This window comes from Electrona antarctica (genome assembly GCF_951216825.1).
Source record: "Electrona antarctica genome assembly, chromosome: 1".
NCBI lineage: Eukaryota > Metazoa > Chordata > Actinopteri > Myctophiformes > Myctophidae > Electrona > Electrona antarctica.
This window is the reverse complement of record NC_136806.1, coordinates 59,157,499-59,185,241: the sequence shown is the minus strand read 5'-3', so window position 1 is coordinate 59,185,241 and position 27,743 is coordinate 59,157,499. Positions and strand designations below refer to the sequence as shown.

The 27,743-nt window shown below is 43.8% G+C and overlaps 1 protein-coding gene across 3 annotated transcripts in view; it reads left to right on the top strand.

Moving 5' to 3' along the window:
* zdhhc9 (zDHHC palmitoyltransferase 9) overlaps positions 1-27,743 on the top strand; it is a gene marked incomplete at its 5' end in the record, with an annotated part of 59,539 nt that overhangs the window by 14,033 nt on the left and 17,763 nt on the right. For all 3 annotated transcript variants that reach the window (XM_079522609.1, XM_079522608.1, XM_079522607.1), the window contains 2 exons: positions 15,480-15,640; positions 22,854-23,012. In XM_079522609.1, the coding sequence (XP_079378735.1) occupies positions 15,550-15,640; positions 22,854-23,012 (250 nt within the window). The remainder of the gene's footprint in view (positions 1-15,479; positions 15,641-22,853; positions 23,013-27,743) is intronic.

Sequence of the window (27,743 nt, the reverse complement as noted above, 5' to 3'; positions counted from 1 at the left end):
ACTACCCCATGACTCCACCCACCCCATCCCTCTTCCTCTCTCTGTCCTCCTCCTCTTCCTTTCTCACAATCTACAATCCCAGAAATCAGACACAACAGTCATGTTGAATTGAACACGATGAATTGAACATGGTGGACCCTCTTGTAAACAAGTGTAATGCTTAATTGGGTCGTCCACTCACAGTTAACAGTCTTTGTATTGAGTTTGTGCTTGCAATGTACTGTCAGTCAGTCTGCAAACTGTTAATAAATATTTCAATCAATCAATCAATCAATCAATGTCGCTGTAACCGTATTTTGAGTGTAGGTGGGCCACAGGACCGCTATATACCAGCCCCGAAATTGAACGAACAAGCTAGTCGCTGCACCTGCATTAGCCAAGCCCATGCTGCATGTCATCCCTGTCACTCTGTCTGTAGTGTACTCTATAGTCTATGCTGGCACTGTGCTCTCCTCTTTAGCCTGTACAGAAGGAGCTGTTGTCCAGCTTGGGCGAGACCCGATAGCAAGCGCCGGCCAGAGCTCTGGGGGAGGCCTTGCGGTGGCTTTCGGCTGGTGGCTTGATAGCACAATATACGTTTATATTACAGCCCAGAATGATCTCCCCAGGGGGAATAGATGTTAACATGGAGATTGAGCCAGAGAGAGGGAGGAAGGGATCAGGGTGGAGGGGTGGGGTGGGGTAATCCTAAACTCAACCATTACAGGGCAATTTGAGACATTATCTGATTTGAAACCCCCTGCGTGACAGAGTGTGGCCAACATATACTCTACGAAAAGGCTCCCGAGTTTTGGATGCATCTGCCATCTGGATGCGTTTAATGCTGACATCTGATATAATAAAAGCTGTATACCAGCTGTACCAGATCAATAAGATTATACTGTAAATGTATTGTGTTAAATAGGCATAGGCCTTTTGGCAAATGAGCAGGAGAATATTACATATTCATTTACATTATTATTATTTTTCACGCTCTTAGAACTGGCACATTATTTTTGTATTATAGTTGTATTAAAGGAGCATTCAGTGATTTGGGTGATTTGGAAAAAAACCCGGTCCACCCGGTAACAAGATGTGCACATGCACACGCTCTACAGTGAGGAAGTACAACAGACCGACAGCACGTGCACCAATGCCCGCCCCACTCGATCATGATTGGAGGAAGGCCCCTCTCATCCTGATTGGATGAAGGCTTTGCCACCCAAAGCCCAAACCGAAACTAGGGTTTTTTGACCCCAGGGGCTCACTGGGGACAGGGAGAAACTCCTTATATGGTCAGCACACTTTATAGTAGGGAGGATTATCCAAAAAATAAGAAAAAATAAGTGATATTTGAATTAAGTGAAATCACTGAATATGCCTTTAAACAAACCCCTAAGTTTTGATGTGTGACTGTCATCATCATCATTTGGGCATATGTAATCATGATGGGCATATGTAACCATTATTATTTGAATGTGTGGTCCAAACAATCATTGTTTTTGAAGATAAATACTGAAGATACCATAATAAGCATGTTTTCAAACATTTTCTAAATTTCTCAGCATTTTTCAAAAAAAAGTCCCTTTATTAAAAGAGTACCACTATTGTGACTGTTACAGCCATGATCCCTGGATGAGAACCAACCTCTTGCCTTTATTTGAGCCGCTATAGTCTTTCCAAAGTGATTCCGAGTCAATTTGTTTGAGACTGTGCAAAGCACTGATGATGCGTTCTTATCTCATCATCATCTGAGCTCCACCACACGCACCCTGTAGCACCACTAGCTCTCTGTGAATGTGAGGATTCATTGCTTTGGTGTTGGGCTTCGGGGTGAGCCCGTAACGCGCTGGGGCACAGATGGAAGAACAGTGAGACCAGTGTCCGTCAGCGTAGTCTGGAGCACTTCCAACAACAGCCAAGCAGACGTCTCATTCTTTATCGCCGGGCATCAGCAGCCCATGTCGAGAGGCGGCACTATGCAAGAACTAGCGCTAAAATTGCGGAAATGAGCAACAAATACACAATCGGACGGAAAGCCAAACAAATGGGCGTGTGGGCTGGTGTACCCACCAGCCTGTCTTCTTACTTGCTCAGCAGATTTAACCCATTTTGACCTGAGATCAGATTCTAAAAATGTCTTCTACATCCTGACAGTTTTCTGAAAAAGCTATGTTTATATGTCAGTGGTTCTTCGATTTTTCAAAAATAGCAGACCTACAAGCTCATAGCGCGGCGCTTTTTTTTCTTCATTGGATTTCACATATTTTCATTACACTGCCTGTCACTGTATTGTTATGTGCTGTAAACACAAGCTTTCCTCTGATGGAAAGAATTGGCTTGATTATCCCATGGCTCATGTAATGTTCTGCAATTCATGTCCCCCTTTAGCTTATTAGACACATACTAGTATACAACACATACATGGTGTGTCTCTCTATGTTTGTGTGTGGACATTTATATCGATCATAGATATCGTCTGGGATTTTACATAATCTTATAGGGTAATATCGTGGATTCGTGCCTTATCGCCACATCATTATCATCACACAATATCGATATCAAGGTATTTGGTTAAAAAAATACACTGAGTGTGGTAAATGGTAAATGGTGCATTTATATAGCGCCTTTATCCAAGGCGCTTTACAGATTGTGCATTACATTCACCCATTCACACACACATTCATACACTGATGGCGGCAGAAACCATGCAAGGCACCAACCAGCACATCAGGAGCAATTAGGGGTTCAGTGTCTTGCTCAAGGACACTTCGACACTAACTCTGGGGGAGCCCGGGATCGAACTGGCAACCTTGCGGTTACCATCCAGTCACTCTACCCCTGAGACACCGCCGCGTGTGCATGCGTGCGTGCAGTAGTTAGCGTTCATGAAACTTAGCATATACAGGCGTGTCACCTCAGACCTGGGATGAGGAGCCATGCCGGCAATGAAGGCGTACGCATGTAGTGAGGAGGACTGCGCGTTTTGTCTGTGCGTTGTCGTATGCATGTGTTCACGAGGGACACACGTGTGTGTGTGCTTTATTATATTATCGTGTCATAAGGTGGAGGACATTGTGGGCTCCATTTTCGTCACCGCTAAACCCCTTATCCCTAAACTTCTTTGCCTTTTTTTTACTATTTTGCAAAACATTTTTGAATAGTTAAAATGGCCAGTCTACAAGCTCACAACGTGTCAATGTAGAGGCTAGCTGAACTATTCAAAAATGTTTTTCAAAATAGTATTATTACTATTTACTATTATTACTATTTTGAAAAACATTTTTGAATAGTTCAGCTAGCCTCTACATTGACACGTTGTGAGCTTGTAGACTGGCCATTTTAGCTATTCAAAAATGTTTTGCAAAATAGTAAAAAAAGGCAAAGAAGTTTAGGGATAAGGGGTTTAGCGGTGACCAAAATGGAGCCCTGTGTCCTGCGTTGCTGATGGAGTGCCCCAGTGGTGTGGGGGTGTAAGGAGGGGAGGTTGCAGTGCTGACCAATGCAGAGCGTCTGTGGCCTGCAGGGGAAATCTGGTAACAGAGATCCGAGTTCCCACAGCCACCTCCACGCCACCGGACCCTGCCTCCCAGTCAGCCCAGTCAAAGAGAGACTCCTGGGCTGACTGCAGCTTATACCAGCCAGCCAGGGACCTGTGATTTATGCCCAGACAGTACATGCTCCATTTACAATAACCATGATATATACTGTCTTTGTTCTCCGAGATCTGCCCTGGTTCGAGGGTGTTGTTTTTTTTATTGTTGCTGAGCCGGTGAGGAAGAGATGCTCTTATACCCATATCCTGTGCCCTGCAGGACGGTATACGGGGAGCGATTTCTACACGGTCAATTCTGGGGTGTTCACAACCCATTTTGACCTGAGATCAGATTCTAAAAATGTCTTCTACATCCTGACAGTTTCTATGTCAAAAATAGCAGACCTACAAGCTCGTAGCGCGCCACTCGGTGGCGCGCTATGAGCTTGTAGATCTGCTATTTTTCAATAGCTAAAGCATAACATAATGCTAACACCAAAAGGGGTTCCCGCCCAAAATGGGTTAAACCAGTTGATGAACCCGTGCATATTACATACCCTACCTACCTATTCTGGGGCATTCATACTAGGCGAGTATTCGGCGAAAATAAGCAGACGGTTCTGTGAAAATAGCGATGTGACACAATGACCTTGTAGATCTGCTATTTTCTGAAAGAAGGAGGTGGCCAAGTATAGACGAGGGACTGCAGTCAACATAGTATACGATGGACTCACAACGATGGTGTTGCACTCACTGCATATCTAGTTTATATCTTTCTTTTTTTTTTAGGACGGGGCATAAGGTTTCGCACTCTGCTCAGTTTGTAGATAATTGTGGTACTGGGGTGTGTTATGCATATATTGATTTTTCCATAAGCGCATTGATGTGGCCTCTGTGGCCGCATTGATGTTCCCTCTAGCCTGCCAGGCCACATGGTGTTGTGTTTCATGCGCCTGAAATCAAATCATTCTCATCAGATTCACTATTATTTCTCATTCTGCCCTTGTATTTATAGCAGTTCAGCTGCTGTTTCAGGCTCATGATGTAACCACCAGACCTTTAATCCCAGCTGCTTGATGATTCCAGTATTTCATGGCACAGACAAGTGTTGCATAATCAAGATGTAGGATTTAAAGGTAACAGATTGTAGCCATGGAGTTTATATACTAGTGTACATCCATTCAGAAATGCACTCACGATCCGGATTAGGGTATTGTAGAGGTAAAATGTTGTATATCTCTGACCAGATTTGTAGCTAAACTGTGCTCATACTCTAGCTCAGGGCTGGGCAACTTTGACGATGGAGAGGGCCACTATATTTCCACACTCACTCCCTAGGGCCATATATTACTGTCGTAGCAAAAATATCTACAAGCTCGACGCGTTTTGAGCTTGTAGATCGGCTTTTTTTGCTATATTCGAATTTAAATCTTAGCTTTTTGCTATTTTTGAATTGGAATCCTGAAAATGAACATTTTTATGTCATTTCAAATGCTTTTAATTATACTTGTGTTGAAGCATTGAGCTACTAATTTAGACTGAAGTAATTAAAGCGGGTCATGTTTGCATGTCGTAGAATTGTAACAGCTGAAATCAATATTATATCAGTTTTCTGACATTAACCTGAGGGCCACATTAACCCGGTCGATGCCAAATTTTGCACACACACTCCCTGGATGCCAACGATGAACCTCTGCCCCAATTTCCAGAACGGCCTGTTATAGCGCCACCAGGAGGCCGCTTTGTGCAAAACACGTTTTTGGACAGTACACCTACAGATTTTGTCCAAACATCACGCAAATTGGTACACAGTCTCTCTAGAGCCATTCAACGAAACGGGTCTTTCAGATTTCTCAGACTCCATCCTGATTGGCTAAGATTGGCTTCCAAAGTTTGCAGGAGTGCTCAGTTTCAAACAAAATGCTGCAAATCATGAACACATCGTGTGATTTCCGTGAAATTGTGCACGCACATTCCCACTAGGCAGAGGAAGAAATGCCACATGAACATTTTCAACTCAGCCTCATGGTGGCGCTATAACTGGCCGAAAAGTGTTTTTACCTCTAACTGCACGGATCTGTGGATAACTTTGTATGCCAACTCCCTAGAGGCCAAGGAAAAACCTTTGCCTGGAATTTTTCACATCTGCTCTTTATAGCGCCACCAGGAGGCCGACATATGTAAAACACATTTTCTAATATTACTCCTTCAGATTTTATCCAAATTTCACGCAAATTGGTACACATGCTCTTCATAGTCATGTGATGAAGACGGGTTTGTTTGATTTCTCATAATCCACCTTCATTGGCTACGATTGGCTTCTAAACTTTTCAGGAGTAGCCCGCTTTGTACCCGTTTTGTACAAATCGCCACAACTACTCAACTCAGCGTCCGATTGTGGTGAAACTGTGCATGCATATTCCCACTAGGCTTTGGAAGAAATGCCACTTGACAGTTTTCAAATCAGCCTCATGGTGGCGCTACAACAGGCCAAGCCGCGTCACACACACACACACACACACACACACACACACGTTTATATTGCTCCTAAACATTTTGCCAAACATCACACACACACTCCTATCCTCCTGGTGGAGACCTCTGCCCAGAAGGGCACTTTTTCTAGTTAATTTATATTTTGATTCCAAAATCTCCAATGGCTTGAATTTAAAAAGGTTGGTTGAGCATGACATGCTCAACACGTGTCAGAGTCAGGATTTGCTCAGGAATTAGCCTACATCCTACTTTGACCCGATCTTGGACTTATAGTCACACTACCATTGTTGAGATCATTTGAATTCAGCAAGAGTCTTTCAGAAGCATCCTATATCCATCCAAGCTTGTACCATGCTGTGTTGAAAGGGAAATCCCACTGATCAAAGTGTAGATTAGAAGTTCCCTAGTGGCCGTCTTGGAACAGTAAGCTTCCCGGGTTCAAACCCTGGATATTCCTGGATTTGCATCAAAGTGTCCTAGAAAGACCCTGAACCCTTAACTGCTCCAGATGAGGGTGGTAGTACCTTGCATGGTTGCTTGCCTTAACCCATTTTGACCTGAGATCAGATTCTAAAAATGTCTTCTACATCCTGACAGTTTTCTGAAAAGGCTATGTCGTTCTTCGATTTTTCAAAAAATAGCAGACGCTACGAGCTTGTAGATCTGCTATTTTTCAATAGCTAAAGCATAACATAATGCTAACACCAAAAGGGGTTCCCGCCCAAAATGGGTTTTAATGTCGGTGTGTGAATGTGAAGCTTAGCTAATGCAAGCGCTTTGGATAAGGTGCTATGGAAATGCAGAGCTTTTACTGAGAATCCCCACCTCTACCCCAGAGGCTAGACGGTTTGCGGTGAACTTTACACCCCCACATAATTTACCTAAATGTGCCATGGCAGAGACGGCGACGGTGACTTTGCATAATAGCAACAGTGGCGGTCATCTTATCTCTTCTGTTTATTCAAAGAATACATAAGGTTGCATTTTAGTTAGGACTTGGCCTCATGTTGGCATTGGCATATGACGGAAGTCCACTGTCTATTGTATAATGATTTTACAGCGGTTGCTGTGGCAGTCCATTTATAGTCTCAGCTAAATATAGCTCACAGCCTTCTTTATTTGCATGGCAAGGTCAGAGAAAAGAGGGGAAGAATGAAGTAAAGAATGCCGTAGAAATGTACGCATGGCCTGGGCTGGCTTAGCGGTCCAGGCACCTTGGCTGGTAATCCAGCATGTGTCGCGCGTTCGAGTCCCGATCCCGACGAACTTTGCTGTGTGTCTTTAAATTCTCCCCCATCTCTCTCCCCGTTTCCTGTCTACCTACTGTACTGTACATCTATCAATAATAAGGCAAAAAAAAATTACACCATAGTTTCACACAGGTGACACAAGATAAATCATTTCCTTGAGGGTTGATTGATAGCCAGATCAATCAACAAAAACTCAAAATAAATTGCAAGTTCCCCACACAGCTAACTGTGTGGGGGAGCTTGCAATATATTTTGAGTTTTCGGTACGGCTGTGGTGACACCCACAGTGTCACTACCACCCTGCTCTCAGTCACTGGCGTGGAGGGAAACGGCCATGTCCAGGAAGGATGTGGGAGTCCTCCTGATGGGAAGCGATGATGGAGTGTGCTCTGAATGCTTACCAGTCATCAGGACTGCAATTACACATCGCAAAACGACCAGACTGAGGGCCAAGCCCAAGTCCCATCCGCCCCGCCCCCTCTCTCTGTCTGAATTGACTGGCTGTCCGACCTCTGCTGTCTCTATGCTAACAAATGGAACAAGCATTCTTTGATCTGAAGCAGGTGGAGGTTTCTATCGATTTAATCTGTGCTGACATTTTCCCCCCCCGTCGGTGTGAAAAAGTATCCATTGGAAAAAAAACTAATCGGACCCGTCCGGCAGGTGTAGTGAGCCATTGTGCGCTGCTTAGGTATGCTGACTTATCTGGCTCGTCTAGATACTGTACTAGGAATAGCTGGACTTCATTTCCTCCTGTATTGTACAGGCAGGCGGCCTTTTTGTCTCCATTAAGGTCCCCGCAAACACTGGACGTGTTTTCGGATTTTTAGCTGCGTTTTTCCGTCGGTTTTCCGAAAAACTCGTCCAGTGTGCAACCTCCTTCAGGCCTTCGGCTGACAATGGTGGTCTGTACCAAGCTGTGCACACACTCCTGACGACGAACCTCTGCCCCAAATTCTCCACAACGCCCTGTTATAGCGCCACCATGAGTCCGGGTTTTGCAAAACGCATTTCTTTATATTACTCGTGCACATTTTATCCATACATCACGCAAATCTCCATACTCCAATGTGATCAACACAAATCTGTCAGTTTTTCCCATATTCCATCCCGATTAGCTAAGATTGCCTTCCAAAGTTTGCAGAATTGGTCCATTTTGAACATAGCGTGCGATTTCCGTGAAATCATGCACGCACATTCCCACTAGGCAGAGGAAGAAATGACACTTGGTGTCGCTATAACAGTCCAATTCATGTTTTCACCTATAACTGCACCGATCTGTGTACAACTTTGTATGCACACTACTAAACATTATGAATAACACGTGTTCTATATTTACTTTTTATTGCCCTGTTATACAACCACCAGACGACAGATTATTGCAAAAAAAAAAAAAAATGTTTATATTACTCCTACACATTTTGTCCAAACATCACAAACGCTATATCCTGGTGGAGAGCAAGGTTAATTAAATAAGGTTAGGAAGCGAAGACCGTACGGTGGACTCCATGTTGCTCCCTGGAAGGAAAGAACCTCCACGCAATGGGCTATATGCAGCCAACACTTCCGCGTTCAGCTCTAGACCGCGGCCATGTTTCCATCAGAGTTTGGAAGCACTTGTTTTCAGTAAAGCAATGTCCTGCTGCCTCTTGCATTATGTGCTAATTCAAAACAGGTGGTACACAGGGCAGTTGAGTGATATCTAACGAGCACTTTCAAACTCCAGCACTTAGAAAAAGAATCACCTGCAAGGACACAAAGTAGCTCATAACATGTATACAGTGGATCTTTTATGAAACTAACACTTTGAGGATAGAAAGAGAATAATTCAAGCTTTCCGTACAGCTGCAATGTTGGTGAGTTTGACGTTGTTTAATACAATCAGATAGGACTTTTCTGTTTGGATGAATGGGCTGCCAATGGAAGTCGCACCTAGGTAGCACCTTGCCATTAACTTGTATGGTAAGATGGCTGCACTCTGCATATGGAGAATTGCGCATGTTTCTTTCCTTCCAGGGAGCAACATGGAGTCCACCGTATGGTCTTCGCTTCCTGTCCTCTTTTAATAGTCCTTGGTTGGAGAGAGGAGACCTGTGCCCGGCCCTCGAGGGGCACTTTTTTCTAGTTTTCCCCTCTGTCTCTACTCTCCCAGTCCTTTCCACATTTCCTCTGAGCTGTATGTAACTATGTCTATGTATTGTAAGCAGGAAACGCCATCCAAACAAGAGAGAGAACAGAGAGAACATTGCAAAACCAAACTAGACAGTTAAATTCTTTCTTTCTTTCTTTCTTTCTTTCTTTCTTTCTTTCTTTCTTTCTTTCCCTCTTTCTTTCTTTCTTTCTTTCTTGCTGAATGTTATGTACATTTATCTTCCAATCTGCATTTCGACAACATTTTGACTTCACATAACGTTATTTATTTATATGGTCAGACACAATAGATATCACACAGCTTAGTGTATTCTGATGCTGATATCATCTGTGCATGTATGACATGTGATACCCAGTTACGTACTGTACAACAGGACATAGTACGATCAATACCTGTAGCACTATTTAGCATTGCATGAACCCATTTTGACCTGAGGACGATTTGACAAATGTCTTCTAAAAATCCTGACAGTTTTCTGAAAAACCCTATGTTTCTATGTCAGTCATTCTCAAACATTTTCATGTCAAGGACCCGCAAAAATATCTGTAATTGGCCGCCGACCCCCATCTGAAAATATGTTGTTCCAGGGACCCCCCAGAAGCTGTGTGTGTGTGTGTGTGTGTGTGTGTGTGTGTGTGTGTGTGTGTGTGTGTGTGTGTGTGTGTGTGTGTGTGTGTGTGTGTGTGTGTGTGTGTGTGTGTGTGTGTGTGTGTGTGTGTGTGTGTGTGTGTGTGTGTGTGCGCGTGTGTGGCTGTGCAGTTTATCTATTAATAACTGCATGCACAAGGCTCCAGTCTGTTGCCGTTCTTTGTGCTGCTGCAGCATGCATCTGCCGCCATTGACGAAAACTAGGCCTTTTGTGATGTTGGCTGTAGGACCTATTGCCTAATCGCAATTATTTTAGATAATCGCAATTATTTTTTCCATCATCATCATAAATCATTTCCATGTTGAAAAATGTTCACATATTTTCAAACATTTAAAAAAAATGTGGGAATAGTCGATCTACAAGCTGAAAACGCATGAGAATGTGGCGCGTTTTGAGCTTGTAGATCGGCTATTTCCACTATTCATGTTTTTAGTGGTATTAGTAGTATAGAGTTATTCAATTTTCAATTCAGCTTTATTAGCAGACTCAGGTCCATAGGGATACATACACGGGGTTAACATACAAGAGATACAACAGGCAATAAAAAAATCATAAAAGAATGTAAAACAAATACATAACTTACATAACTTAACCCACAGGCAGAACATACAGGCATTTTAGCCAGTGTACCCTTAATCCTTAATCTGGATGTATAACGTGAACAGCTCACTGAGGGGTTTGAAAGCGCTACAATAGATAGATACTTTATTTGTCCTTTCGGAAATTTGTTTTGTGCACAGCAGTCATCAGGATATACATAAAACATATGTAAACTAGAAAAAGTGCCCTTCCGGGCACAGGTCTCCACCAGGAGGATAGGAGTGTGTGTGATGTTTGGCAAAATGTTTAGGAGATTTTTTTTTTCCTTCATTTTGTTGAGGAAATGCAGAGCCAGATCACTCATAGCATCTCTGAGGATAGAATTCTGGATGAGCAGGACATATGCAGCATTTTGTACAAAACGGGCCACTCCTGAAAACTTTGGAAGGCAATCTTAGCCAATCAGAGTACAATCTGAGAAATCCAACAGACTCGTCTTGATCACATGACTACAGAGATCATGTGTACCGATTTGAGGCATTTTGTTCCAAAAATGTGTTTTGCAAAAATCAACCTGTTGGTGGCGCTATAACAGGCCAATGTGAAAAGGGTGGGATATATTCCTCAGCCTAGTAAGAAAATGTGTGAAAGATTTCACGTAAATTGCATGCTGCGTTCATGATTTGAGGCTATTGTTCAAAACGGGGCAATCTTGCAAACTGTGAAAGCCAATTATAGGCAATTAGGATGGAATATGAAATATCAGACAGATCCGACTTGAGCACATGACCATAGAGATACTGTGTAACGATTTGTGAGATTTTTGGACAGAATCTGGAGGAGTAATATCAAAAAATGTGTTTTACAAAAGTCGGCCTCCTGGTGGCGCTATAAAAGGCAGATGCGGAAAAGGCAGGTAAAAGGTTTGTCCTTGGCCTCTAGGGAGTGTGCATGCAACGTTTCTGCTGCCGCAGTTTCTCTGAGAAGCGATGTTTCGCCTCCTTCACCGCTTTGGCAAAGCTGTACTTGGCTTGCCTGAACAGAGCCACGTCTCCGTTGCGCCTGGCCACCTCCTTCTCCGTCCTTAGCCTCCTGAGTTGGGCTGAGAACCAGGGCTTGTCATTGTTGTAAACCATCCTGGAGCGGAGTGGGACACACACCTCCTCACCGAAGCTGATGAATGATGTCACAGTGTCTGTGTATTCATCCAGGTTGTTTCCAGCCTCAGGCCCCGCCCACTTGACAAAGTCCTGGTCACAGCCAGCGCTCTCCAGCCAGGCACGGAGTCGCTCACATGCGTCACTGGACCAAACTCTGTAACTCCGCACTACAGGTTTGGAGATTTTTAATCTCTGCCTGTAGTGAGGGATAAGATGGATGAGATGGTGGTCACCTTTGCCCAGCGCAGCACGGGGGACAGAGTGGTAAGCCTGCTTGATGGTACAGTAGCAGTGATCCAGAATGTTCACTCCCCGAGTTGGGCACGTGACCTGCTGCCTGTATTTGGGGAGAGCCCGACTCAAATGAGCCTGGTTGAAGTCCCCCAAAACTACAGCAAAACTGTCCGGGTAATTACGCTCCGCCCCCGACAGCTGTTCTGCTAGTGTGTCTACTGCTGCTGTGACGTCAGCATCCGGAGGAATGTAAACACACACGAGGATGAACGCATTAAACTCACGTGGGGAATAGAATGGACGACAGAGGATGAAGAGAGATTCGAGTGCAGTAGAACAGTGTTGATGAATCACTGTCACATCAGAACACCAGCGATTGTTCACAAAAAACATTAATCCGCCTCCACGCGACTTGCCAACCGCCTCGAAGTCTCTGTCAGCTCGAAACGCGGAAAAGCCCTCCAGCTGAACAGCCTCGTCTGGGACTGCCGGCGTTAGATGGGTCTCTACTAACGCGAAGACAGCCGTGGAGTGAAAGTCATTATTCCTTGAGACCAACAACCGGAGTTCATCCATTTTATTGGGTAGAGAGTTCACGTTTCCAAGGAATATACCTGGGAGTGGTGGACGCGATCCTCTCCGGCGTAGACGAGCCAGGCAACCTCCTCTTCTTCCCCGTTGCCTTCTAGTCCAACGCACGGCACTAGCGAAGAACGCCGTCCCTCGCACCAGGATATCCAATATATCCGTGGATCGGGTGAGTAATGTCGGTAAAATGCCCGGTGGGGTTGAACACCCAATGTGCAGAAGTACTTCTTTTGTGTAAGAAGTTAAACAAGACACGTAAACAGCACAGGACAGACAAAACACAGCACACGCCAACACCACAGCAGCCCTAGACGGCGCCATCTTGACAGCTGTCAGAGTCGGTGTAGTTTTAGGTAGAAAATGTGAAAAGCTGCCTCATGGTGGCGCTACAACAGGCCGTTCTGGAAAATGTGGGGCAGAGGTTCATCGTTGGCATCCAGGGAGTGTGTGTGCAAAGTTTGGCATCGACCGGGTTAACGGTGCCGGAGATTAGCTGTTCACAGACGGACGGAAGGACGGAAGGACGGACGGAAGGACGGACACACGGACGGAGTGCCAAACATACTCTCTCCCCATGCCTTCGGCCTGGTGGAGACAACAAACAGATCACACATAGACAATGAAGAAACAATGATACTGTTTGTTGACACATCCAGCCTTTTCATAAACTTTTTTGTCATATCTGCCCTGTGCACCCTGCCACCCTTTGTTTACGAAGCCTAAAAAGGCCAAAAAGATTTTATTTGAGCGACAATTAGCATTGAGCTAACGTGTTAGGTTTCTGGTCTAGAGGGGCGGGTCGCGGCAGAGATTTGCGCACGCCCTGATTGGATCTCACCGATCTGTCAGGCCCCTCCCCTCCCCCCCCTAGTGCAGCGCTGCTACGTCACATCATTTGGAGCGACGCCCACCCGGAAGGGTTTGACTCCCACTTTCAGAGCAGAGCGGCCAATGCAAGGGGCCAGTGATGCTATTCAACGTTGAAGCTCTCCTCCCTAGTGGTAGGAGGAGGGACTACAGGCGGACCCGTGGATTCATGACCGGGAAACCCCGTGCATCTGGGCTTTAACATTGAGCGCTCGGTTGCACTTCCGCATTTGACCACCAAAATTTGGTGGTCAAATGCGGAAGTAGACGTTCTGAGACGGTACTTCCGGCAGTCTTCCGGGTGCTTCAAAACGCCACTGAGCAACTTCCACTGACATGAATAGCTGGGGGGGCGGAGCTTCGCGCCAGTTCAGTCTCTATCCTTTTATATACTCTATGGGCCAATGCCGTTCGTTCCTCCAGGCTTTACTTTTTTTGCGCCGACGAAAATGAAAGCCTGGTGCCGAGGCTAAGCGACAATTAACCGCCAAGTAAAAAACTCAACAGCCCTAGGCTGTAGCTGGACTGATAGTGATTGTATAGTGTTGATAATAATACTGTGTCTGGGCGCTCGCCCACCAAGAATGTTGTGTATTCACCACCATGACTCCAGCGTAAACCCAGAACAGGTCAGATCACGGAGCATAATGTGTGACAAGAGGTTGGTTCATGACCTCATGCAGAGTACAGTACACCACTACGGCTTGTGTATCATATTGTTTCTCCTGTCCACCAGCTGCACAACATGCTGCCCTGCAGTGGCGTGCACAGACATTTAGAGGGGCAGGGTGCTCAAGGAAAAAAAAGGGCACCTTGTGCAGCGCGTGGAACCGGCCGGTTGCCTAAATAGTGTGAGGTTTATAGATTCTGGGGAATAAATAATATATTAGAAGCTTTTTTATTAAGAATTGATCAATGTCACCATGGTCCACATACTGTACAGTGTTTTTTTCAAAAGGGCACATTGCCAAAGGGGCAGGGGGTGCTCTAGCACCCCCTAGTGTCTATCTGTGCACGCCACTGCTGCCCTGTTTTGTTTTGACAATAACTAGAAAGCATAAAGTCCAGTCTTTCATTGATTGTTTAACAACCCATTTAGGCCTGGAGAAAAAAAAAAGTCTTCTGAAAGAATATATATTCAAAGATTTGTGGCGCATTTTCACAATTTTTCAAAAATAGCAGACCTACAAGCTCGTAGCGCGCCACTCGGTGGCGCGCTATGAGCTTGTAGATCTGCTATTTTTCAATAGCTTAAGTATTACATAATGCTTAGTTAAAAAGTTCCCGCCCAGAATGGGTTAAAAGGGAGGGCTTTTTGTTGTGGCCGTTATCTCTTCAGTGGAGTTTCTGTGGCGCGGAAAATAATATAGTCATTTATAAATAAATGTGTTTAAATCCAGATGATCAGCCGAGTATTTGTTTCAGAGTGGAATTAGTCCAGGTCACAAGACATGATTGCTTGTTTCCCATAATTTACAGCTCAAAGCAGAGGTAATTGTTTTACTAATCGCGCCTAGATATTGGATATGGCCTTGTTTATTGCTTACTGAAAGGTAGAGCAATTTTCCTCGAATGAATTTGTCACAGTGAGATAAACGTCCAGCCTTTATTACTGGATTTATTAAACCATGCAGACCTGAGATCAGATTCTAAAAATTCCTTCTAAATCAGTAGCTTTTTTATAATTCAAAATTCAACACTTTTTCAATTTAAAAAAAATCTTCTAAATCCTCCAGTTTTCTGAAATAAATATTTTCACGATTTTTCAAAAATAGCAGACCTACAAGCTCGTAGCGCGCCACTCGGTGGCGCGCTATGAGCTTGTAGATTTGCTATTTTTCAATAGCTAAAGCATAACATAATGCTAACACCAAAAGGGGTTCCCGCCCAAAATGGGTTAAAGTGAGCCTGTGAGCTTTTATATTACACTATTACACTAAAAAAATCTAAAATGACACGGGTGCTTTCCTGGTTTTAATGGGTGTTAAGCTATAATGTGGTTTTTTTCTTTCCCTCCTCCCCTCTACAGATGCCCGTACCTGGCTATCCATCTGTCCCCCACCATCCCATTCTTCGCAGCTGTGCTCTTCCTCTTCGTCATGGCCATGCTGCTGAGAACCAGCTTCAGTGACCCCGGGGTGCTTCCACGGGCCCTGCCAGAGGAAGCCACCTTCATCGAGATGGAGATTGGTAAGCTAAAGTGATTTGTTTTTTGTTTTTTATCCCACGATTTTGTAACCCATTTTTCACCCCTGTGTCAATTATCTAATGTGATCCTGGGCTCTACACACCCTCCGCCAACCTGGGGAGAGCAACGGACTTGAACTCATGCTTCCTTCATGCCTGAGTGTCCAAGTTGCTCCTTTTCACCTGATAGGGGGGAGTTTCCCTGGTTGGACGTAGCGTGTGGAAGGAACACGTTATTCCAACCAGTTCCTTTCCCCTCCATCAGGCGCCCCGGCTGGCCAGGGGGAGGCAAGAGATTTGTTTTTAATTATACTACTTACAAAATTATATTTAACCCATTTCGGGTGGGAACCCCTTTTGGTGTTTAAATAAATAGGGGCATTCCACTCATTTTCAACATTTTACTATGTCATTAATATACCTTAGAGCTGTTGTGTTGAAATAATAAAAAAGTCCCCCCATTCTGTGTTTCCTAGAACTAGAGGTCTGAAAAAAATGATTATAATTATTACAGTTCTGGGAAACACAGAATGGACTTTTTTATTATTTCCACACAACAGCTCTAAGGTATATTAATGACATAGTAAAATGTTGAAAATGGGTGGTTTTCCCCTTAAGCATTATGTTATACTTTAGCTATTGAAAAATAGCAGATCTACAAGCTCATAGCGCGCCACCGAGTGGCGCGCTACGAGCTTGTAGGTCTGCTATTTTTGAAAAATCATAAAAGAATGCGGCACAAATCTTTGAATATATATTCTTTCAGAGCGAACGTTTTTTTTATTTATTTTGATGTTATTGATGTTATTGATTTTTGGTGGCTAGAACAGTGGGGAGAGAGACGGGAAGAGCTACAGTTGGAGGCCATCGATATTGTCCTTTTCTTTTTGCTGAGGTTTGCGTGATCTGCGCAAAACCCCTTTTGGTGTTTTAAACATTATGTTATAATTTAGCTATTGAAAAATAGCAGATCTACAAGCTCATAGCGCGGCACCGAGTGGCGCGCTACGAGCTTGTAGGTTTGCTATTTTTGAAAAATCGTGAAAATATTTATTTCAGAAAACTGGAGGATTTAGAAGGATTTATTTTAAAATGTTGAGGTCAGGCCTAAATGGGTCAAATGATAAGGGACAATATCGGTGGCACCCAACTGTAGCAGGTTCTTTGTTGACTCTGGGGCTTTGCGACAAGAATCAAATCAAACTGGTTTCAATGGAAAACAGGTAAGCCTTCACCCAAGTATTTCCAGTCATTCTAATTCTACTCGCATTTATTATTTTATATTTGACTGATTTGAAAGGTAACACTGTAATGCCAACAACCACCAATCCTTCAGCTTCATCTCTAAATCAAACATCACTTGACGGAGATAAATGGTTATTGCGGTTTGTGTGCCTGTTTGTATCTTATCTGTATCTTCCAGTCTTCCAGCGAGCTGAAACATTTTGGTCTACCTCTAAGGCTGAGCAAAGCAACGGGGAAGTAGCAGTCCTTTTGGTTTATTCATGTTTGTGTTGCTTAAGCTTGGGGCTGTTCATCCTAGATGCTCTGATGAGACTAGTCCCCGTTTGCTTTTAAAGTCTTACCCATCTCTCTCTCACGCGCACACACGCACATGCAAACACACACACACGCACATACACACACACACACACACACACACACACACACACACACACACACACACACACACACACACACACACACACACACACACACACACACACACACACACACACACACACACACACACACACACACACACACACACACACACACAGAGAGGATATTGTGTTTTCCTAATAAATGCTCTTGTTGTGTCATTGGCAACAGGCCATAGGTTGTAGTAATGACGATAAACCTGGATACTAACAGGATCAACAAAGAACAACATGTTTTGTTATATGCTCGTATTTAATGGATTTGTTTTAAGACCACTTCCTGGGCTGTCCAGACTCTGCGTAGTAGCACTCTGAAGGGATGAGCCGGTCTGCAGTGTCTCTGCCACATCCTCGCCCGCCTCTCCCCTCCTCCCCCTCCCCCCCCCCCTGCCTTATCCCATTTTGGGCGGGAACCCCTTTTGGTGTTAGCATTATGTTATGCTTTAGCTATTGAAAAATAGCAGATCTACAAGCTCATAGCGCGCCACCGAGTGGCGCGCTACGAGCTTGTAGGTCTGCTATTTTTGAAAAATGGAAGAACGACTGACATAGAAACATAGCTTTTTCAGAAAACTGTCAGGATGTAGAAGACATTTTTTAGAATCTGATCTCGGGTCAAAATGGGTTATCCCAGCCTTCTCGCTGTGAGCGACTGCTCGTCTTTGTGTAGCACTGTGTCCTTCAAGCCGTCGCATGCCCTCTCTCTCTCGTCCCAGGCAACGGGGCCAGTTGCGGGCAACAGCTGGTCACAGGTTTTTCCAGAGGCATCCAGGCAGAGGATGGCTGTAAAAAAATAAGGCAATCACATGATTCCTAGAACCCAGTGTCCCTATTATACTCTGGGGCAAACATTCACAGAAAATAGCATTGTAAGTGTTGTGAACTTGTACAGTAGATCAGGCTATTGTCGGCGAAGACATTTGGTGTAGAGGGGAAGAAAAAGAAGGAGTGGACCAAGCCCTGTGGGACCCTGGGTAACTAAGGTATAAGGTTTAAAATGGTTAACTAATAACTCACTGGATATGGCTTTTCGAGGGGGGGGGGGGGGGAGGGGGGGTTGTTGCTATTGCACCGTTTTTAGTGGGCACGTGCAATTTTAGTGGGTGAGTGCAATTGCTTTATTGCACTATAGCATATAGGAATTGAATGCCACAGACGAAAAACAGTCTAAGTCCACACTATTGATCCATAATGTATAATCCATTATCTTATCTATCATTACATGTATAATGTAATGATAGATAAGGGTTCAGGACAACGAGGCCTTTTGGTGGAGGGGTCAGAATGAAATTTGGACTTAGACTGTTTTTCGTCTGTGGTACTCAATTGTGTAGCCTTTTATGTAGTGTTTAGGTGTCATTTATTTATTATGCCATGACCAGGACCTCAGTTATAAAGCAAATTATGCAATGCCTCTCAATCAGTGGAAACCACACGCACCTGCTGCACACGCGTGGCGCACAGATTGAGTTTTGTTTATGTTGCGCAGTACCCCGTGTCCCTTATCCTTCGTTAACATAATGGTGAACCACAGACTAGACGGTATAGCCTTCAAATATCCCTCAGTTGGTAACCTACTTCCGGTCTCATGCCATTCTTGGCATCCATTTCACACACCTGCCAGTAAGCCTTGGGCTTGGTCAGGTTCAGGCAAAGGTTCAGGTTACTTTATGATTTGGTTTGTGGCGGACAAAGCATCCAACTTGAGAGACATCGTACAGTACAACACAGAAAATAGTCTTAAAATGAAAAATAAATGAATCGAGTACATAATAAATAAGGTAATGCAGGAAATACAACAGATAAAACAAGCGTTTATTTCTGGTACATCTGAGTGATTGCTGCCGGAACAAAGCTATTTTTATATACTGCTTTGTTCCACACCTTGGGACTCTCTGTCTTCCGAGACGCGAAGCATTCATCACACTAATCACAAACAGCTGTGTGAAGCAAATGCTCTGCAGCAGCTAAAAAGACAATGAATTTATTTCAATGCCTCCCATCCCTCACTGAGATCTGTTACACGTCGCGTAAATATGCTTGGTAATAGCTAAGTGCCCCGTTGCTAAAACAGTATTGTGTGTAGGTGTGCTCACAGAAAGAAACCGGGCGGTCTCTTTGTGGCAGGCATGGTTGTTGTTGAGACTAGCACAGGCATGTGTTTATAAAGCCTCGCCCGCCATGGTGCTCTGTCACTTCAGCCAGTTAAGAGGCTATACCTCCAGGGGAAGGGATGCTAATATGAGGAGAGGCATGATCCTCTTGGAATACATAATGGCATCGGCAGAGCAGACCGTCCTCGTTAACCAAGGGAGTGGCCTCATTCCCTGTGCGAGTGGTGACTTATTCATTTATTCTCCAAGTCTTTTGTCCCGAAAGCCACTTATTTTGATATTCCGCGCAATTATATTACCCAATATCTCTCCTGTCCTGGATTCCGTACAATCTGATAGCCGTTTTCACTGTTTTGCAGATATAGTGATCTGCCCATTTCAAGCAGTCTTGTGTTGATTTGACTGTTTTTACACCCATACTGACGGAGAGAAAAGATCTTTGCGCAAATAGTACAGAAATCATATCGTTTTGTGTGATTTGATATACACCGACATAAGGGGATACCTTCTTGCATCAGGGGTCTAGCTCAATCTTATCGTCCGCCGAGCGTTGACAGACCATCATGAATAACAGGTCGTCTTGTATGGGACTTTTTTGACTGAGTGAATGTTGTCATTCACTGACATTCTCAAGGTTCAACTCGCCTGATTTATGTGTTGGTGCTTTTAAAGTCCTTCATCTTCCTTCCTCCTCCAGTCGCCTCAATTGTACCTTTTCACACTGCAGGTAGTTATTATAGGTAGGTGTTATGCTAGGCGAGACCTAGCCTGTAGCATGCACTGATGGTAACTGGAATTTGGCAGAAGGAGGAAGTCATGTTGAGGCTTTACACATCTGCTTACATTATCTGTGCATGAAACGTGTGCTGCGATTGGGTGATTGAGGGTCGCGCTCTATGCGCAACGGCCAATCAGCTGCCCAATAATGGTTCTCAGGTCTGGTCTGGTGTTTGTCCTCTCTTTTTGAGTGGTGCAACCACTCCAAGGAACAGCAATGTCCGTCCGTCCTCACCTATGTGACTATGAGTACCAGTAGGGGCAAAAGTGGCGCTGTTGTGCCAGAAACAGAGAGAGAGAGATAGTGTTGCACTGTTGCCTGCTAATTACCCAGAGAGAGAGAGAGAGAGAGAGAGAGAGAGAGAGAGAGAGAGAGAGAGAGAGAGAGAGAGAGAGAGAGAGAGAGAGAGAGAGAGAGAGAGAGAGAGAGAGAGAGAGAGAGAGAGAGAGAGAGAGAGAGAGAGAGAGAGAGAGAGAGAGAGAGAGGGGAGTTGCACCACTCAGTTCACACGGGTGTGATTTCTTTCTCAGTGTATGGATTTTGGCCAGGCAGAAATGGATTTGGACAGGCCTGTCCTCGCCTTATTGTAGATACGCCACTGCCTCTAAATGAGGTTGTGACCAGGCTTTTCTCCTCTTGAGACGAGAACAGGCTGGGAACAAGGCTACTGTATATCAGTGTGCAATTTGTGCATACCGTAGACCTGATCAATACTGTTGTGTCTGACTGTAGACTGATTTATACTATGGTTTTCGTAGCCGAATATGGCTGACCTATAGAGCGTCACAGTCCCATGGCCCAGGAAATGAATCCCAATGCATTTTTCCCATAGACATTTCAAAAAGTATTTATTTAAAGACTGACGGTTACGCCGCGGACAAAGCCAACTCGAGTCGTGACAACTCATGACAACACAAACAATATTTTGGACCAAACAAACAATTACAAAGAAGAAAAACAACAAAAAAGGTGTTGTAACCTGCCGTTTTTTTCTTCTTTCTAATTATTTGTTCGGTCCAAAAAATTGTGTTTGTTGTCATGATTTGTCACGACTCGAGTTGGCTTTGTCCGCGGTGTAAACGTCTTTAAATAAATACTTTCTGAAATGTCTATGAGGAAAATGAACGGAGAATCATTTCCTGGGCCATGGTAGGGGGCGGGACTGCGACGCTCTATACAAGCTCACAATGTTACAGTTGTAACGCACCGTGAGCTTGTAGATTGTATAAATATAGGGCGTATATATGCGTGGCAAGACATCCTACACCTACATGAACTGAAGTAGGGCATTAAGCAACTAGTCGACTAGTTTACTAGTCAACAAGGTCGACTAGTTTACTAGTCGACTAGTAAATCCACTAGTCGACCTTGTTGGTACTAGTTGACTAGTTGATAAGAAAAAATAATCACACCCGTGTGAACTGAGTGGTGCAACTACACATTTATTGTTATAGTTAGTGATATCTGTGATGTCAGTGACGTCACATACTAACCATAGCAACCATGCTCGTTTTTTTGGTTGCTAACCATAGCAACCATGCTCGTTTTTTTGGTACGAACAAACACGGGTACATTTAAAAACTGTGTACATTGGTGACTATAACTAATCTACCTGATCTTGAAGCCTACAAAATCGGGAAAAAATAAAAATAAACTTTTTTTTTCTTTTTTTTGAGTGGTACAAACCACTCCAACAACTGGCTTTGTACCCGTGTACCCGTGTTTGTTCGTACCAAAAAAACGAGCATGGTTGCTATGGTTAGCAACCAAAAAAACGAGCATGGTTGCTATGGTTAGTATGTGACGTCACTGACATCACAGATATCAGTAACTATAAATGTGTAGTTGCACCACTTTTTATTTTTCCCCGATTTTGTAGGCCTCAAGATCAGGTAGATTATAGTTATAGTCACCCATTGGTGACTATACAGTTTTTAAATGTACAAATATTTATATTTATTTTTGAGTGGTGTAAACCACTCCTACAACTGGTTGAGTGGTGTAAACCACTCCTACAACTGGCTTTTGTGTGCATAAAAAAATGACCATGGTTGCTATGTTCAAAATAATTTCTGACGTAATTAAATCACACCCGGGTGAACTGGATGACCGTAGCAACCGTGGTCATTTTCTCTGCGCAAAAAAAGCCAGTTGTGAAATCACATCCAGGTGTGATACATACATTTATCAAAATATGTTAAGTAAAAAAAGCTATCATTTTTGATAAATGTATGTATCACACCTGGATGTGATTTCACAACTGGCTTTTTTTGCGCAGAGAAAATGACCACGGTTGCTACGGTCATCCAGTTCACCCGGGTGTGATTTAATTACGTCAGAAATTATTTTGAACATAGCAACCATGGTCATTTTTTTATGCACACAAAAGCCAGTTGTAGGAGTGGTTTACACCACTCAAAAATGATAGCTTTTTTTACTTAACATATTTTGTGTGATTTCATTACGTCAGACATTACGTCAGACCACAGCTGATCATGCTATATAAAACCTTACACCACTCAGTTCACACGGGTGTGATTTTTTACATAATAGGTAGTTAAACAACTAGTCGACTAGTAAACTAGGCAACTAGTCAACTAGTAAAAATGACTAGAAGTGAATGCCCTGGACTGAAGCATTGTGTTGTGTTGTGTTTTCCACAGAGGCTGCCAACGGGAACGTCCCGGCGGGGCAGCGACCCCCTCCTCGAATCCGCAACGTCCAGATCAACAACCAGATAGTCAAGCTCAAGTACTGCTACACCTGCAAGATCTTCAGGCCTCCCCGCGCGTCTCACTGCAGCATCTGTGACAACTGCGTCGGTGAGAAACGCTCACTTGTCACTATTGCCTTCTCAGCTGACAGATAAAAAGGTTTATTATATAACTCTGTGAATTGGTTTCATTTCATGTTTTTTTGGAAACGGATAGGGGCATCATTAACCCATTCTGGGCGGGAACCCCTGTTGGTGTTAGCATTATGCTTTAGCTATTGGAAAATAGCAGATCTACAAGCTCATAGCGCGCCACCGAGTGGCGCGCTACGAGCTTGTAGGTCTGCTATTTTTGAAAAATCGTTTAAATGTGGCGCAAATCATTGAATATATATTTCAGAGCGAACACTTTTAACTAAAATATTTGCTTCTTGGGGGGGTCCCTGGAACTACATATTTTGAGATGGGGGTCCGTGGCCCAATGGAGATAATTCTGGGGGTCCTTGACATGAAAAAGGTTGAGCACCACTGACATAGAAACATGGGTTTTTCAGAAAAATGGATTTAGAAGCCTTTTTTTTTAATCGACCTCAGTCCAAAATGGGTTAATGAAAAGGGTAAGGCCCGAGTTATACTCCTTGCACAGCTGGGGAAGTTTATTTTGTGCGAAATATGTTATTTCGAACTGTTGTTTGTGTCTGTATGAATGAGGCATCAACTACTACATGAATAGTTTTGATGCCCTGCGGCGTGTATAGACCTTTTGTTGTGTGTGTGGGTGTCACACCTTTATACATGGTGCGTGACACTGGTGTGCAACTATAAATCGGTCCTAACTTTTTCCGAGAGCCGGGGGGAATGGTAAAGAGCGGGCATATCGACGCAATGATGACTGCTTCTTTGCTGGAGTCTGACCTCATTCTGGTCTCTGTAATGATTTGTCACTGTATGTGCGACTGTGCGTGTGCGCGCGTGCATGGTGGAGCCTGGTCATCTTAGTCTTGGAGAACTGGTCATTTGGCTGCTGGTGATTGAGGAATGCCTTTGAAGGCAGCGTAGCGTCAGAGCTGATATGAGAAGAACAGGCGAAGCACAGTGAGGGAATGTATATGCACCGTCACTGTGAACACTGGGCTATCTGTGTGAAGTCCACCTGCACACACACGCACACACGCACTCACACACGTGTGCGGGTGCGTGCATGCACACAGAGAGAGCACGATCCAGCGGCCTGTTGTAGCTCCCCCCGCTTACTGTAAATATTTGCCTTGTTGACATTCCAATCGTTTGAAACGCATTAATCCTGCCTTGCCTATTTTTTGGCATGTCGTCGGTTATAGTCAAAGATTTTCGTCCGTGGCCAAATACAAAAAGTAAGTCCAAATACATATAATTTTGGGGGTCCTGGACATGATAAAGTTTGAGAACCACTGATATAAGCAAACAAAGAAGGTAGGAGCGCACACCAATAGTGGGGAGGTGCTGACCACGGGAGACAAATATCCACTGATATAGCAACATTTTTAGAATCGGCCTCCGGTCTTAACCCATTTTGGGCGGGAACCCCTTTTGGTGTTAGCATTATGTTATGCTTTAGCTATTGAAAAATAGCAGATCTACAAGCTCATAGCACGCCACTGAGTGGCGTGCTATGAGCTTGTAGGTCTGCTATTTTTCAATAGCACAAAATAAACTTCCCCAGCAGTGCAAGGACCTCAAGTATAACTCGGGCCTTACCCTTTTCATTAACCCATTTTGGACTGAGGTCGATTAAAAAAAAAGGCTTCTAAATCCTAACATTTTTCTGTTTCTATGTCAGTGGTGCTCAACCTTTTTCATGTCAAGGACCCCCAGAATTATCTCCATTGGGCCACGGACCCCCATCTCAAAATATGTAGTTCCAGGGACCCCCCAAGAAGCAAATATTTTAGTTAAAAATGTTCGCTCTGAGCCACCGAGTGGCGCGCTACGAGCTTGTAGGTCTGCTATTTTTGTAAAAATCGTGAAAATATTTATTTCAGAAAACTGGAGGATTTAGAAGATTCTTTTAAATTTCGAGGTCAGGCCTAAATGGGATGAAGAGGGATGTAGAGGAGGGAGTAATAAACTGAGCGGAACTGTAATGTTATTATTTTATTTGTATTATTTTTTTAATCTATTCTTAAATTGCAGGACATTGTTCTGTACATGTGGGACGTTGGAACAAAACATTTCGGGACTGTGCTGCGAAATGTGGCCACGTTTTGTCACCTTTGTGCCTCCCAATTTGTTTGTGTCCCGTGATGTTTATGTTGTCGTGAAACCTCATCCCGGATGTCCAGTGTTGTCGGCCGCACACACACACACACACACACACACACACACACACAGGGAAAAACGTGTAAAGCAAGATGTTTCACCTCTGCCGGGCCGCCTGACCCTGGTCCGCTATCGTCTGGCACTGCTCCAAATGGAGGTTCCAGGCATGGAGAGACGTCTCTTCCTATATTTAGACTTCAGGAATAGGAAAATGGCTCTGATTACAGTTGGAGGCCATCGATATTGTCCTTTTCTTTTTGCTGAGGTTTGCGTGATCTGCGCAAAAGGACAGTTAACCCATTTTGGGCGGGAACCCCTTTTGGTGTTTTAAACATTATGTTATAATTTAGCTATTGAAAAATAGCAGATCTACAAGCTCATAGCGCGCCACCGAGTGGCGCGCTACGAGCTTGTAGGTCTGCTATTTTTGAAAAATCGTGAAAATATTTATTTCAGAAAACTGGAGGATTTAGAAGGATTCTTTTAAATTTTGAGGTCAGGCCTAAATGGGTCAAATGATAAGGGACAATATCGGTGGCACCCAACTGTACCTGCACTGTGTCTTTGAGAAAGAGGGGGGAGAAAAAAATGACCAAAGTTCAAGACAGCGTATTTTCTATTTCCTTGGTCGAAGCTGCAGTATGTGGTGTAGTGCTGCAGTCTTGGGTGGGGTTTTTGGACGGATTATTTCCAGGTTTCAGCAGCTTGCTTGTTGAGACTGCTTTTAAAAGCTCTAATGTGTTGCTGTAGGATGGGCTGTGTGACCGCTGGGTAGGCAATGTCCACTCACTGACTCCACTTGTGTTTGTATTGACCATTCTGAACGGGAACCCCTTTTGGTGTTTTTAAGCATTATGTTATACTTTAGCTATTGAAAAATAGCAGATCTACAAGCTCATAGGACTGCTATTTTAGAAAAATTGTGAAAATGTGGCACAAATCTTTGAATGTGTATATATGAATGTGTATATATATTCTTTCAGAGCGAACGTTTTAACTCAAATCTTTGCTTCTGGGGGGTCCCTGGAACAAATATTTTCAGATGGGGGTCGGTGGCCAATTTCATATATTTTCTGGGGTCCATGACATGAAATATTGAGCACCACTGATAAAGAAACATAGGTATTTCAGAAAACTGTCAGCATTTAGAAGACATTTCTTTTTTCCCGACGTCAGGCCTAAATGGGTAGGAACATTATGCCTATTTTCAACATCATCTCATAATGGGACCTCACAAAATGCTCACTGTGGCACCGGGTTATGCTGTATCTGTAGTGACCACTACACACTCAGTCTGTGTCTCAGAGGTGGACTGTGGATGGTTTGAAAATGTGCCTACCGATGACCTATTCGGTGGTCATTTGAATTTCAAATTAAAAATTGTATTAACGCAGGAACAATGGCTTCCATTTCAGCATGCTTAACCCATTTAGGCCTGACCTCAACATTTAAAAAAAATCTTCTAAATCCTCCAGTTTTCTGAAATAAATATTTTCACGATTTTTCAAAAATAGCAGACCTACAAGCTCGTAGCGCGCCACTCGGTGGCGCGCTATGAGCTTGTAGATCTGCTATTTTTCAATAGCTAAATTATAACATAATGTTTAAAAAAACCAAAAGGGGTTCCCGCCCAAACTGGGTTAAGCTTCCAGGAATAGAATAGTAGTTTCTACTAGCTTGGAATCCAAGCCAACCTCTGAAATGCAGAGTGAACGGTGCCATCTTGTAATGAGCATCAGTGAGGACAATATTATTTGAAGGTACATTCATTTTAAAATGAAACACTGATATACTATACTAGAAAAGGAACACTTCCTTTTCTATATTTTATGATGACAAAAATAGCCTAATCCGCAAGCTCACATTGCATCGTGATTGTCTATTTGAGCTATTTTTGAACATTAGGCTACTGGTCTTATAATTACTTTTTTGTATCCTTTATTTACCCAGGGTAGTAGCTGAGCACAAGTGCTCATTTTCAGCAACGCCCTGCACATAGAAACACACACACACATTAAAACCTGGGAGCTGACCAGTACAACCACAGTCTTATACTGTTGGCCACTAAGCAGCCACTAAGGAGCAGTTGGGGGTTCAGTGCCTTGCTCAAGGGCACTTCAGCGGTGTTGGGTGAGTGATGACAATCACTTCCCCACCCAGATTTTTCCTGCCCGTCCGGGGAATCGAACCGGCAACCTTTCGGCAACAAGGGCGCTCCTCTAACCCTTAGGCCACCGCTGCCCAAAATACTGTAGGTACAGTTGGGTGCCACCGATATTGTCCCTTATCATTTGACCCATTTAGGCCTGACCTCAAATTTTAAAAAAATCCTTCTAAATCCTCCAGTTTTCTGAAATAAATATTTTCACGATTTTTCAAAAAATAGCAGACCTACAAGCTCGTAGCGTGCCACTTGGTGGCGCGCTATGAGCTTGTAGATCTGCTATTTTTCAATAGCTAAATTATAACATAATGTTTAAAACACCAAAAGGGGTTCCCGCCCAAAATGGGTTAACTGTCCTTTTGCGCAGATCACGCAAAC